The 15,677-nt window shown below is 44.9% G+C and overlaps 1 protein-coding gene across 1 annotated transcript; it reads left to right on the top strand.

Annotated features, from left to right (window-relative positions):
- The first annotated feature begins 702 nt into the window (after nt 1-702).
- Nucleotides 703-15,301, top strand: LOC137883688 (regulatory-associated protein of mTOR-like). Its single transcript, XM_068725260.1, has 4 exons — nt 703-1,130; nt 2,014-2,188; nt 11,872-11,974; nt 14,020-15,301. Exons 2-4 carry the CDS (start codon nt 2,021-2,023, stop codon nt 14,151-14,153), a joined length of 405 nt encoding a protein of 134 aa, XP_068581361.1. The 5' UTR covers nt 703-1,130; nt 2,014-2,020; the 3' UTR covers nt 14,154-15,301.
- The last annotated feature ends 376 nt before the right edge of the window (nt 15,302-15,677 follow it).

Genomic DNA, 15,677 nt, shown 5'->3' with positions numbered 1-15,677 from the left:
GGCTTTATGAATATGCAAATTTGCAGGATATATTGACAGGCAACATTTACTTGAGCTGCTTCTAATGGGACGCAAAAAAACACAAAACAATATATATATATATATATATAAATATATATATATATAAATATTGCAGTGACACATTATAGCTATAGTTATATATCTAATTGTGTCGATACTACGGTTAACACTGTACAATATTGGTTTTAATTGACATTGGTGTATAAAATAACTACCCATTCAAATTATTACAGTAACAAAAAATATCTCTGGGTCCCATTTTCATACTTTTAATTAAATTACAAAAGTTAATTTTCAGAAGTTACATCCATATTAGTAAAGAGTCAACATGTCAGTAGATATATGATATACTTTCATGTTAACTAAGGTTTAAAAAACATTTAAATTGCAGACATATACTCAATGGTACAGAGAAACTGCAGTATCTATTTAGATAAATAAAAACAATAATAATAATAATAATAATAATAAATAATTGGGATAAATAAACTTCAATGATATAAGATTAATTGTTGTAATTTATTATTGTGGAATAATTATTATTGTGGAAACAGTTTAATTACATGTTTAGCGTTAGTACGTTGACGTTAGTGTGTGTTTCGGTGTGTGACAGGAACAAGGCCGGTGACGTTTCACGACAGCCTCGTCGCCCCAACGGTGCATTCTGGGTGCAACCCAAGATGGCTGCGCCCTTGCAGAAGTGCTGAAGAAGTGCCTCTCCGGAGAAATTCTCGGGATTGTGGTGTGATTTCCAAGAAAACCATCGCACCAAATCAGCTTCCGGGGTCGCTGGTTCGTAGACGAAGACCACACGATCCCAGTCATCGATAAGCGTGGCCGGTGCTTCGTGTGGCTGTGGCAGACTGTCCGCGTGAAGATGGGCCTCGTCTCCAGCCCCTTCCCATAGCGAAGAGCCGTGGGGAGAGGAGCCGCAGATTCCCCTGCAAACACGCACCCGTCCAACTCGGACTTGACGGGTTTGACATACTATACAGGTTGTGGACGCTGCCCTACAATTTTCTGACCAGGATTGTTTGTGCGACCGTGTCTGTCATCGTCCGGAGACGAAGAGCTTCTGCTGCCCGGGTTGATAATCCCACCGCACCAAGGTCTTGCACGCATCTGCAACACTTCTATGCCCACAACTAGCGCCATTTCTGCACATCTGCTCGGGTTCACTTATCTCATATTATTAGGCTCCGCTCGTGTCGCTTTAAATAGCGCTAGCTTCTCCTGCAGTTTGACAGCTGGCTGCTGTAGTCAGAGCCAGCTTCTGGGAGAGCTGTCAAACGAGCCGCGCTAGTTTAGCTAGCATCGATGCTAGCTGGGCTAACGTTAACTGTCCCGCCGGTTGCTCGCTGAGCAAAGAGCTCCAGCTTGTGAACCAAGTTAAATCACAGCGTCACCGTATTTACATGAATGTAGGCGCACACGACGCTTAAACCAAAACTAGCTCCTCGTCTGTGGCTGGAGCGGTGCTCGCGTGGCCAGCTTTAGCCCCACGGTGACATCACCCAGGTGTTGCTCTCTCCGTGACGGTGTGTGGTAGTAAGCTGGGTGTGTGGTAGTACACTGCGGAGCGAGACAGCTGCAGACGAGTGGGTTTGGTTTCAGTTGTTGTTGTTGTTGTTGTTGTGATTTTCCTTCATGCAGCAGATTCACAGCAGTGCATTAAACATGACTCATCACCACCATCACCTGACCTGATGGAACTATTTTTGGTTTAAGGTCATGACACTGGAAGCTCGGCAGCCATTGTGTTTTTTTTCTCCAGATAATCAATTTTCAGTATTGCAACTTGTCCACTGGTATCGTTTTGCTTCTACAGTTATTAAGTACATGCATCACCAGTATTGTAATATCTGCACACTTACATTGGTTGAAGTGTTTCAAAGCTCACTTTCTCTGCAGGGAGACTTGCATGCTTGTACCCAGACCAACAGAAACTCATCAAATGTGTGTTACACCCCCCCCCCCCCCCCCCTTCTGCAGGGCCCTGATGAAAATGGACTCGGACTTGCTTCATTCTCCGGCCGTGGGCCTCGCAGAGGAAGAGGAGGCCGACATGAACGACTGGAAACTTCCCCTGGCCTTCATGAAGAAACGGCACTCTGAGAAGATTGAGGGCTCCAAGGCTTTAGCGCAGAGCTGGAGGATGAAGGACCGGGTAATGTTTCTGCTATCATCTATGGAGTAATTCAGAGCGCGTGAAGAAGGATGTGCGTTGCGGAGGCTGTGGGCTCTCTTTTTTAGCTGCTTCGCCAGCTTACCGACATCTGGCTGTAGCTTCATGTGCACCGTACAGATGTGACAGATGTGTGTGGGGTTTGTAATGTTAATGTGGGAGCAGAGCAGCCGAGACATGAGTTGATGGAGGACTGAGGTCATCCCAGTTGGTGCTTGATTGCGGAAGGTAAAGGGTGATGCTTAGGGTTGGTAAATTGGCCGTCCTCCGTTTCAATCCATTAAAGAAACAAATCAAATGCCCCAATTCTTCACACTTTGCTTTAAGGCAACATCTTTCTTCCAACAGCCGGGACGCGGCGGTAAATCATTGCCTACCCTTCGTCTTTATTATAGTGCCAATTCATTCTACTCTGCCGGAGGCTACCCCACGCTACGCTTCGGCAGGCGGAACCTCAAAGCTTAGTCCCGTGAATGGCGGCGGTGCGTTTCGGCGCTCGTAAAGCTGTCGGTTTCCATTCACCGCGGTGCTACCGACCCGATTCTTTCATCGCCTCATGTGCTACAGAGCGCTGGCGTCATAATGAGGGCAAAACGCTACACTGTCACACGTTACCCTCAGCAAACTCTGCACTCATTGTCGAAATTCACCAAACGGAAAAATGTATCGCCTCGCTGCCGTTAAGGCGCCGGTGGAATTGCATCGCAGCGCCTGCCGGTGTGTGTGTGTGAAGCTTCTGGCAAATGTTTAATAAGACGACGCCATTAAATGTGACCCTGGTGGTGATTTAAGAGGTAATAGGAGCCGGATGAAACGGGCCTTTCTCATCAGAAAGTCATGCTAAATCAATGGAGTAGCATTTTTTCACTGCTCAGAGCATTTCCAGGGCCGTAGACCCTCATTTGTACACTTATAAAAGGTGTCCTTCAACATTTCTATGATCAAAGAGCTGCGACAAAAGAGAGCTTTCTTTTGCTTTGAATGTGACGCTGACGCGGGTTTGAATCCCTTGAGTAACTGCAAAATGATGGATTTGAATGTTTCCTGTTTCGTTATTATCTTTTGTTGAATAGTAATAATATGAATGGCCATGGATGCAGAACCAGTTTGTTTTTATTTTTTTTGCAATTTTTAGCACAAATAATCACTAGAAGGAAAATCACAGACAGATTATATCCGGTCCAAGACTTCCTTTTCCATTAGCTGCTCTTTGTTTACAGTCCTAACAGCTACTTGAGATGTGAGACATGTATACGACATGTCTCACATGTCCCCCCCCCCCCCCCCCCATAGAAAGCTAAATCATCATCAGACGATAGCAGGTGTGTTCAGAGATTGCATCTTGGTCAATGGGCTCCTCCCCCTTTTTAATCTCCTGCGTGCAACCAAAGCCTTGTTCTAACGGAATTGGTCAATGCTTATATTCGGACTACTCGCCGAATGCGATTTCCAATTTGATTCATATTAAGTCGACACTGATGCGTTACCGTGCCAATATGTGGTTTTAAGAACAAACTACGATTTCATGTTGTAAATTATGAAATCGTATCTTAACATGTGATTCAGCAGCATTTGCTTATAACTGACCGGTCTGGTTCGTGTCGAGGTGTGAGTCGTTACTTAGTAGCAGTCTGATTCAATGAATGTCGTGCGGTGCGTCGATTCAAAATAGTTCATTTACATTTGAAGCATTATTGCGTTAATGTGAGTTTGCTCCTGTTGGCAGCATCATTTCATCCATAAACAGAAACGGCACCGTGAATCTCAAGGTCCGGAGAATAGGGCCCAGAATGCTATGCTGCGGTTTTTCTACATTTTTGGTTTTCAGGTGTTCATGTGGGGATGATCACATGACTGCTTCGGATGATTTAAGGTGACGAGCGGTGAGGATATCGAGCACGCTGGCATGCGAACAGCTGATCGTGGGGAGAGAAGCGTGCAGCTTGAGGCTTACAAGTGGGCTGCGAATGATGTCGTGCACTGAGGGGAAATCATAGGTCTTGCTCTTTTTTGGACACACACACACGCACAATTACACACACACACACACACACACACACACACACACAATATCACTATCCCACTCAGAGTTGTCTCTGGATGAAGACGGGAGGAGAGAGGCTGTACAACTACAAGGCTCATTGATCAGAATGGTGTGTTTATTCCCCTGTTGGGCCAATGAAAGCTATTCAGATGTGTGTGTGTGTGTGTGTGTGTGTGTGTGTGTGTGTGTGTGTGTTTGTGTTTGTTTGTGTTTGTTGCAACTGCTGTTTGCGTGTCCCACTGTGTTTGCAGCAGGATTTTGTGTACCTTTTGCTGCTCCTGCCAGGTTGAACAATGATAACCGTTTTTTAGACGTACTGTATGAATAGCTTTCATAGTTGTACATTAGACTCAAGGTCAGGTGACAAGTGGCTCCTTTTTCAGGAATAAAAAGCTCCCCGACTGTTGATGAGACAGCCATCAAGAGGGCGTGAAGCATTCTCTCTGACAGCAGCGTATCCGTGAGGTAAAAGAAGTTAAGATCAGAGGTGTGCTTCTAATTATCCCGTTGACGGCTCAATAGAGGCCGCGGCGTGGAATTAAAGCAGTCAGCCTGACGGGGAGCGAATGAGCAAGATTAGGTTCGCATTGATTTCACTGCGGTATTGATCCGGTTCCCATCACGGGAAAAAAGCGAAACAAATTTGTTCAACCAATTTTGAGGTGTTTTGTTGTTTTAGGCATATTTTCATTCTCCGACTCGCCAAGTGAACATGGAACAAGATGTCGCTCGCGAACCAACGCCAACCCGATCCTGATGAGATAAGATGCAGCGCAGGCTTTCACCGTTATCGATCCGCAGGCGATACACTTTGTCTTTAGCCCGATAGCCTTCATCCACTGAGATCGTAGTCGGAACAGGAGAAACAGCCCTGTGCTGATTTATGTATTTTTAAGTAATCAACAATAAAACAATTAAGGCTAGGTTTGGTAAACAAACATTTGACAGCCAGTATCTGTGGCTGTTAGAGGACTGTGATGAGACTACATGCCCGCCATGGTATCATCATGATACCAACAGAATAAAGGTCTGTTCAATGTCCCAAATCTGTGCCTCTCTATTTTTCCGAGAATATGCAAATGCAAAAAAAAATAATAGTATAAACAGAAAAATGAGAAATTAAGTCCTTCAATGTTCCATGTAAATGTCATATCAAAGCTTTAAAACATTGAACACTATTGTGTCTATATACTTGTTGTATTCCTTGTTTAATATACTGTCAGACACGCAGTAGTGAGCCGCTGTGGCTGCCGATGGCTTCCAGTAACCTGTAGCTTGCTCTCATGCGTCGCCTGCTTGGTTTCTCCACTTAGGAAAAAAATGAAATCAATAAGTAATCAATATCCCAGCCCATTGTAATAATGTGGAAATGAGACGGGTGGTCTGTGCTGCTTTATAGTTTGCATCATTAGTTGAATTCAATCAATGTACACAGTTCATCAGGCAGCGTATAGACTTTCAGCCACACGGGCGTAAAAAAATGAAATGTATTTGCAAGGGACTAGAAATAATTACCAGAGGTACGGCCGATGGACGGCCCGTTAATCGACCGAAAATCCATTTTACGATAGTTAACGTTACTACCGGGTCAGTCCGTCTCTCTTTTCCGTCGTGCACTCCCTGCCCTCCCGTAGTGTCAGCGGGGACATGTGCTCATACTCGACAGACACGAAATATACCTCACCAACATGTTTTCTCTCCACCGTTTCAACAATGTGATCGAAATAAGCTCTTTAATCCTCAAGTTGGATTTGTAGACGGACTTGTACTCGTATGGCGCTTTTCTTTCCGACCACTCAAAGCGCTTTAACGCTACATGTCATTCACTCACATCAACATTGACCAGCAGAGCTAGGAATCAAATCAGAGATCCTCTGATTTGAAGGACGACAAACCATTAATGTTCATGCATATTCCTGAGCTAAAGAGGTCGAGGTGTTGTGTGATGCCACTGATACTGTGTGCTAATGGATAAAGGAGTGATGATAACACAGCACATGCTTTGAATTCCTTTGATATAGCTGTGCAGCGTTCTAAGCAGACTGGATGACACGCAGCAGACGGAGCAGACAGCAGTGTTGACTCGGACTCTAGCTCAAAGACTTGAGACTTGACTCGGACTCTAGCTCAAAGACTTGAGTCTTGACTCAGACTCTAGCTCAAAGTCTTGACTCAGACTCTAGCTCAAAGACTTGAGACTTGACTCGGACTCTAGCTCAAAGACTTGAGTCTTGACTCGGACTTTAGCTCAAAGACTTGAGTCTTGACTCGGACTTTAGCTCAAAGACTTGAGACTTGACTCGGACTCTAGCTCAAAGACTTGAGACTTGACTCGGACTCTAGCTCAAAGACTTGAGACTTTTCTCGGACTCTAGCTCAAAAGACTTGAGTCTTGACTCGGACTCTAGCTCAAAAGACTTGAGTCTTGACTCGGACTCTAGCTCAAAGACTTGAGTCTTGACTCAGACTCTAGCTCAAAGACTTGAGTCTTGACTCAGACTCTAGCTCAAAGACTTGAGTGTTGACTCGGACTCTAGCTCAAAGACTTGAGTCTTGACTCGGACTCTAGCTCAAAAGACTTCTTGACTCGGACTCTAGCTCAAAAGACTTGAGTCTTGACTCAGACTCTAGCTCATAAGACTTGAGTCTTGACTCAGACTCTAGCTCAAAGACTTGAGACTTGATTCGGACTCTCGCTGTTTATTGTAAGAAGAAAAGTTTTGCTCGTTTGCAAAGGTTTTGGAGATGCTGTCTTTCCGTATTTGAACGTGTGTGACGATGGGAGGAAGTAGGGTGGGGCCTGAAAAGTAGCTGCGCCTCTTTGTATAAATAAAGGTTAAACTGCATGACGGTAAGTATGCCGGCCGTCTGCTGCACAGGGCTCCTCGTGGGAACTTTAATGAACGGTCTTTCTCTGCTTTCAGCCCAAGCGTCCCGATATCTGACTTGTTGCTGCCGGCTACCTATGGCACACCCGGAGGAGATTGATGGCGCTCCACCATTTTTTTTTTATGACCTTCATTTATTGCGGGCCTAACAAATGGAATAATCAGGGGCCATTGATCGACGCAGCAAGCGGTGCCGGGGGGCTTTAAGGGAGTCTTAAAAGGGCGGAGGGGGAAAAGTCTGGAAAGTCCCCTGGAGTCCCATGAAGTTATTAATGAGAGGGGCAGGGCGACCAATTACATGCACAAACGGGAAGACGTGCATCCACACTCGCATGCGGTACATGCAGTACTCTACCTTCTGTCTACTCACACAGATTCATGAATTACCGTAAATCCATCAGCTGGAGAACACTTTGCCTTTAAAATCTGATTTGGTTAAATTCACAGACTCGACTGTCCAGGACCATTAACAAAACAAAAAAGAGCTCTCAGCATGCCAAAAAGATAAAATATACATAAAGCAAGGTTTAAATTATAACCAAACAAACCTATACATACGCACACATGTATCCACAACTGTGGATTGTCAATGCCAAAAATTGGAGGAAACAAAACAGACAAATCATTTTATTTTTTTTTATACACACAGCACATCCAAACAAAGCAGATGCATTCAAGGACACAAGCCAAGTGCATTAGTCTTTATTAGACAGCCTTTTAGACTACGGCAGTAAGATCTTTGTGATACAGTTTACGAGACACGGTAGTTTTACTCAGCGGGACGAATCAAGTCTCTGACGTCGAGTCGAGACTCGTTAAACGCTCGACATTAGCCGTCAGTCTTGTGCTTTTTTAGCCCTCGTTTGACTCCAAATTACAAATCTCCGCTTGCAAAACCTCGACGATCCTCAGCAGGTGACGTTATGACTTCAAACGTCTCGCACTCAATTAACGTGATTACATTTGACTTTTTTAAGCTTCATGAATAAGAGTGCATGGTTTGTCTCGGAGTCGTCGGCGTAGAAACCACTTCATTATTTACCACCTCGTAGCCAACCGGGCCTTTTCCAAAACCCGGTTGATGAATGAACTACTTTCCATTGTTTCCATTGTGCATAAAGGTAACATGTGGAATAAACAAGCAGATAAATCAACGGGGATAAATGCGGGACCACATCTGTGCGCCGTCACACTCGAACGGCGCGTTGCACCACGGTGATGAGCCGGAATAGAAAAACACACTTTCCCTCATCCGTCTGTATCATTCTCATGCAAATTCATATCAAATGGATTCTAAATTGCTTGTGTTGGATGCCGGTCGGAAACAAGTAATTTCATCGGGGGCTGATTGCATTAGGGTGTTAATTGTCCCGCCATCTTGAGTCGCTTAATTGTAATCATGCACAACACCAACACGATGCCACGAGCCTCTCGAGTCACAAGCTCGACTTCGACTCAGCGAAGCCCTGATTTCTGTGTTTTTAAAATACACGGCTTCCTTTGACATGACCGTGACGTCTTTAGTGTAATAGCTTACCACGTCCTCTCCAGAGTCAACCGTCTTCTTTGACATTTTACCGGTAACGTCTCATCTCTGGTTTAATTCTAAAGGGCAAACCTGTGCGCTCTTCCCTCTTGAATCTTGTTTTTTTTTTCTTTCCCCCCATGATATTGATATTTTGCAGCCCCTGCAGACTAATGGAGAACAGGCACACACTTACATGCGCATTGCGTATTTATTCCGACGACGGACACATATTGTGTAAAGGAGCTCCACACTTCTGCTTTGAGCCGACACGGAGTAATTACTGGATCTAACCTTTCTTTATTTTTATACAACATGTTAGTAGGGCCACCCGTCGCCATGCAAACAGCTTGAGTCTTCATTGGGTTTTCTGCCACAGAGGTCCTGCTCTGTGTGTCGGGGGACATCGGATCATCCTTGAAGGAAAGCCTCCAGTTCTTTTAAAAAGACGAAGGAAGTGAACGTCCTTTTAGATGTGGCGACTGGGGAGGCCGTTGTTCATCTGTTTGGTGTTCATGAAACAACTCTTGAGCTGTCATTGGATTTGAAGATACTATTACAGATCAGCAAGTTGGCAACAGACCTGTGTGTGTATCTGAGGCATCCTCTGGCGTCGCCGTGATGTGAGGGTTAAGTTAAACTTGTGTTGCCATATAGAATGCTGCAACGATGACATGTTTCTGTAGGCCGGAGGTTAGAATCGCGCTGGATCCCTCAACGGAAAAAGCCAATCGGCCTTTTCCCATCGCAATTTGGATTATTGCGGAAAATAAGCGTTCTGACAAACAAAGGGTGGACTTGTTGACGTTTAGTTGTCTCAACTAGCCACTTGTTAGCAACCGCCTTTTATAAAAACTACAAGTGTGGTATTTACTGAGGTGTTTTATGTAGTAGAACAAACCTTACAGTAAGTTAACCACAGACCTGATGTCAGTCTTGCGTCGGCCTCCATTGGTTTCTTTATTCCATTTCAACAATGAATGCCATCTTTGGGGAGTAAGTCCACTGGCTTCTCGGACTAAACATCAGATGCATAAGCAGGGTTACAGCACATACTGCTGGTGCAAATGAACAATTCCTCGAAAATCACATTTCCCATTGTTTTGTGTTGTTTTTGTCCACCAACCGTAGAAGTTAGCAGTTAGCTCGAAGCACTGCTCTGCCTAAGGAGAGCCTCCCGGAGCTGCTAGCGCGGCCGAAGACTGTCGACGTTGTTGAGCAACAGTGGAGGTTATGCGATGGAACGGTCACCACAGTGTCATTTTTCACAGTAACGAGGGGAAGGGTCGTGTGTCGCGTACCCGAGCAGAAAACTTCATTGGAATGGATTCATGAGGTGCAGAATGCAGACGGGAAAAAGGGTGAGGGAGGAGGAGGTCAGGTGAACGAATGAAGCGTTATGGGTGTGTGTGTGTGTGTGTGTGTGTGTGTGTGTGTGTGTGTGTGTGTGTGTGTGTGTGTGTGTGTGTGTGTGTGTGTGTGTGTGTGTGTGTGTGTGTGTGTGTGTGTGTGTGTGTGTGTGTTTGAGGATGCATGTCTCGTCCTGCCTGGTCCCACTGGCACGTTGACCTTTCACTCTGTTGGTGGGAAAGCAGAGCTCACCTTAATTACCTTCACAACAACAACAACAACAACCCTCGCCTTGCTCAGCCGTGGGATCTCACGTAACACACTGTGTCACACGCGTGTGTTCTGTAGGTCTACATTACACACAGAGACGGTATCCAACACGACCCGTGAAAGGTCACTCGGCCCTCTTGCATTAACCTGCGTGTCAGTGTTGTACGTGTCAGTTGTTGTCATTTCTGAACCCCAGTATTGAGACTTTGAGTCAGGGACTCAAAGCCGTGTTAGCAGTGTCGCTTTAGGGATGTTGGTCCATCGGGTCTGTCCACTGTCCAGACTAAACTGAAATTCAAATTAGGATAAACTTTTGGATTGATAGCCTTTTGAAAATTTGTATTGACATCACGGCCGTTTCTTATTTGACCGACATTTATTATTAGTCATCCAGAGACGTATTCGCGGTGTCGAGCTGGTTCACCACAGCTGTATGAACCCAGAATAAACAGATGTTGCTGTGATTTGATGTGAAGGTGGTGGCAGGAGCCTCGTTGCCTCAGCTGTCCGTGTTGGACCCACAGCGGCGTGCTGTGTGCACTCCGCTCACCCGGGACCTGATCCCAGTTACAGGCAAGAGACTGCTGCTCTCTGCCCCCCCCCCCCAGTGATTGTTTTTAAGAAATCTTACAAGCTTTTATTTTTCTGATTTTCCCTCACTATGTATTTTTTTTCACCCACCTGCAATCTACTGTTAATCAAAAATGTTCATTTTCATGACCCCCGGCCCTCCTGATGATTTACAGCTTTTCTCAAGTGTGTTCAAGCACACAACAAACAAACCGACACACACACACACACACACACACACACACACACACACACACACACACACACACACACACAAACAATGTGTCTCGGGAGATTCATTTACTAAGGGCAGGAATCAGGACGCCATAGATTCTACAGCTTCTATGAAACCGTGACGTTTGGTAACCGTGGCGAAAATCGATTAATCGCCGTTATTCTCTCACGCGGGGAAGGTATGTATTTCCGCAATCGTCGAGCTATCGGTTGCGTTGTCTTCGTGGTGTGTTCAAGTGCAGCAGGAGACGGAGCCGTCTGTCTTTGCTGATTGTGAGGTTCGAGGTCGGCTCGCTAGTTTGAGCTACAGGTTGGACGACGAGGTGTAACAAACGCGGACTTTTGCTATGAGGCACGAAGAAAAGTGTGTTTCTGAGGCGCTGCCTGTGAAGATGAAGTAATTGCTAGCAGGACACCTGTGTTTCCTGATTGTGTGTGTGTGTGTGTGTGTGTGTGTGTGTGTGTGTGTGTGTGTGTGTGTGTGTGTGTGTGTGTGTAACATAACCATCAATGCTTGGGAAAATGTGGAAGGGAAGAGAATACCTCCCTTTTCAGTGACTACTGTAGAGCGTCTCTTGGGCAAGACACTTAACCTTCTCTGCTCCACTGGAGCTCCGGTTGCCAGCAGCAGCAGCAGCAGCAGCAGCAGCAGCATCAGCAGCAGCAGCAGAGTGCGGTTTACTTTTGAATGAAGATGTAATGTGTTGTTTTGAAAAAAGCATGAAGAATGAATCCGCATGAGTGATGTGAGGATAACGTGTGGTTCTGTGTCTCCTCCCTCCAGATGAAGACTGTGAGTGTAGCGCTGGTGTTGTGTCTCAACGTGGGAGTGGACCCTCCTGATGTGGTCAAGACCTCCCCCTGCGCCAGACTGGAGTGCTGGATAGGTGAGTCCGCGTGCCGACGTGAATGCAAAATGGACAAGCACTCGACCGCGACACGAAGTGTGGGGTATGATGAAGTGGGTTCTTTATAAAGGAGCAGTGTGCTTCTGGTGGGGTGCTGGAGAGCTACGTGGGCCGTCGGGTAACCTAAACAAGAGAAAGACCGGAGTGTGGTTTCTCCTACTGCTGTAGAAACACGGCGGACTCAGCGAAGCGGTATAAACGGCTCATCTGAGTCACAAAAAGACAACTAGTTTCAGATGATTATACACCAATGAAAACATAGTTATGAATATTATAATCTCCGTTTCAGCCAATAAATCCCCCTTTTTCCATTTCACGCGAAGGTTGGTTAGAACACGATCAAGAATGTGTTGAAATGTAATCTTGTTAAATTTAGTTTTTGGAGAGAGATTTTAATAAGTACAATTGTTTGAAGGAGATATAATCAATTTACTTTAGCTTCCTAATACTAGTACTTATCAGCTAATAATAAATCACTGATAATAATCAAAGCAAGTATTGAAATAAAAGGCAGTCCAACAGCACCATGGATGACATTAATATAAACACAATGACACAAAATCAGACGCATAAACAATGCAGTGAAGCCAAGAGAAAGCAGGAGAAAAAGAGACTGAGTTTAGCACAATATTCATAACCGGTGTTACATAATTGCATACCAAGCCGTCACCTGTTTGAGTGGTCCACCTCATCCTGAATATCGGCATAAGACGGGTCTGGTTCGGACATGTAGTGACGACACCAAGAGCCTGTGGAGTGTCACAGTGAGCAGAAAGGCTTGTTGGCTGGTGGTAAACCATGTGTGAACTTAAAGTCGACAGTAAAAAGTTGTCTTTTACTTTGCAACATTTAGGGACATTCTCTGTCGTTCTCGTGGGAACCTCGATAACTAAGGACGAAGCAGGTCTGCCCCTCACCCACCAGAACCACACAAACACGACACAGAGCAAAAATACAAAAATGCAACATCTCCGTCGAATGGGGGGGGGGGGGGGACCTCCTCAAAACCGTTGTTGAGCTCTCCTGAGACCGCTTGACTTTTTATGTGGAGTGTGGAGAACATTAAAGAGGGAACACAGTTCAAAGTTTCTGAAAGTTTCTCGGCGGCTGCTGAGAGCGCTGGCGTTGTGCAGACCTGCCGCTTGGTTTATTTGAGATGATGTTTGAGACATTTAAAGGCAGAGAGGGGTTGTCCTTAAATACACCGTAATACACGTAAAGCAACGGCTACATGTTAAGAGACCTTTTATATACTGGCATCGTTTGAATTTCATAATAATAATAATAATTGCGGTGTTATACGCCATGTGTAGGACCCTTAAAGCTGCCGTTTTCTTCTTTTTTCTTCTTTTCTTTTCTTTTACAACGTGTTCTTAGGCCTGATTCATCACAAGGGCAGTGGTTTCATTTTCAGCGTGCAGATTATTAATGTCTGCCAACACGTTCTTCTCCGCCTGCTGAGCGCAATTTGAGCCGTCCTGAATTTATATTCTGCTATTCTTCACGCCGTATTGATTTACTCTCATCGTTATGTCAACCTCAGAGGCTGCTGCTGCTTTTTTTTTTTTTTTTTTTTTTTTTTTCTTTTTTCTTCCAAACTCTGCTTTTGATTTATCCAAGAAGTAATCCTTTTCATGCTGAGATTATAAACCATAATCTACCTCCTATAATCATGGCGTGGAAGTGTCTTTTACTCGAATGTTGAATATTGATAAATGGATTATTCGGATGACTTCATTTTACTGGAGCCGATTGGCAGCAATGGAAATGTGTGTGTGTGTGTGTGTGTGTGTGTGTGTGTGTGTGTGTGTGTGTGTGTGTGTGTGTGTGTGTGTGTGAATAATATAATTACGTTTTGATTTGTCGGCTCCGGATTGAACGAGCGCGGTTCTGCTCCGCTTTGGCTGTCGTGTGTGTGTGTGTGTGTGTGTGTGTGTGTGTGCGTGCGTGTGTGTGTGTGTGTGTGTGTGTGTGTGTGAGATCGTGATCGCACCGTGTTTCACTCTCTTGTGTTTTCTTGCCAGATCCTCTGTCGATGAGTCCACAGAAAGCCCTGGAGACCATCGGGGCCAATCTGCAGAAGCAATATGAAAACTGGCAACCCAGGGTGAGTCGGTTCACGCGAGCCAGCCTCCCTCCTTTTTCTCATGATACATAGACCACTAACTCACTCACACCACTGTATGACGCATACAGAGTTTAATAAAAAAAACAAACATTAGAAATTAAACCAAAAAAAAGTGATTTATATGCATTCCAAGCCTTGACCGTGGTCATATCATATTAGTACTTATGGGTTTTTGGCTTCCATGCTCAGGTTTTTTCAAAAATGTTTCAGAGATTCTCATATAGATGCTGGCAGACTATCCAGAGGATCCGATTTGTGAAACCTTACTTATGGTAGTCACCCTTCCCGGGACTTTATCATCAGGTCTTTTAACACACAGTGGCTTCTATTGATTCTTTGGATAATCGCTTCAAAGCCATCGGTTTCTAGTCTCTGGGTTCGAGCGCCGCTAACGCAATCCCGCGCAGATCGTTCCTACGTAATGCCGTGAGAACTTGGCAGACGAAACATTGCGATTGTACGTGAGAAAGAAAAGACGGTGACTGCAGCTGTCATGGTAACAAAAAAAAAAAAAAAAAAGAAGACGTATTTTGGCTGAAGAAAAGACTTGATTTGTGCGCTAAAACCAGGGAGCAAGGAAAAGGACACAACTGCTCGGGCAACGGGAAATCTTATCTGTGCAAGTGAAGGTCCACGTTCCAAGTGGCCGGTGTTTTATAGCGTAGAGTTCTGCAAGAATGAGTCCTAAAGCCCGTGAATCAGTTTACTCTTCCAGTTCTCTCGGCTCACAGTCGGTTTTTGAATGGCTTTTAGGTTAGACGCCCGATTTATTTCTACCCCACTTGTGAATTTTGAAGCTTTTATGCTAAATGATGCTACTCAACGTCATCACGCTGAACACCAGTCGGCCTTTAGCTTTGTGGCGGGTGGAGACCGTGGCTAAGTGGAAACCAGGGCCGCCTTTCAATCAGAGGGTCGTCGGTTCGATCCCCGGCTCCAGCTCCGCTAGTCTCACGTCAACGTGTCCCTGAGCGAGACACTTAACCCCAAAATCGCTCCTCGCTACGGTAGATAGATGCTGAATTGTAAGTCTTTTTGGATAAAGGCGTCTGCTGAATGACTGTAATGTAATGTAATGGCGGTGACTTTAAGTCATGTGACTGTTGTTTCTTTTATAGCCTAAAGTCAGCTTCTCGCTTCTGACGATCGTATTTACGCTTCAAATATCGTAAAGTTAATCTGTGACGATTCAACAAACAGTTTTATAAAGTTATTTTTTTTTTTGCCACAGAGCTGAGTTTCTGCAAAAGTCCAAAAATCCATTTGCAGATATTGGATTTCAATTGCATTTCAAGCCACCTGCGAATATGTTTTATATCCGGTCGGAAAGGATTGAATTCAAATCATTCCCTTTCTTCTGTTGAGACGTTGTAACAAAATCTCTTGTTGGTATCAGAAAGTCAGAGCTCAGCTGTACGTGAAACAGGTTGACGATGGAGGATTCTTTTAAAGCAGAGCTGAAAGGCAAGAAGGTGAAAAAGATACAAGTTGGCGCCATCGTTGCTGGTGAGTTGCCTCAAAGTCTTGAAGTCGTCTTGTTGCCATGTTACTTGG

Source organism: Cebidichthys violaceus, unplaced genomic scaffold, assembly GCF_023349555.1.
Source record: "Cebidichthys violaceus isolate CVI_PGR_0920_01 unplaced genomic scaffold, fCebVio1.0.p SCAF_349, whole genome shotgun sequence".
Lineage (NCBI taxonomy): Eukaryota > Metazoa > Chordata > Actinopteri > Perciformes > Stichaeidae > Cebidichthys > Cebidichthys violaceus.
Note: the sequence above shows the minus strand (reverse complement) of the source record. Positions and strands in the feature narration are given on the sequence as shown.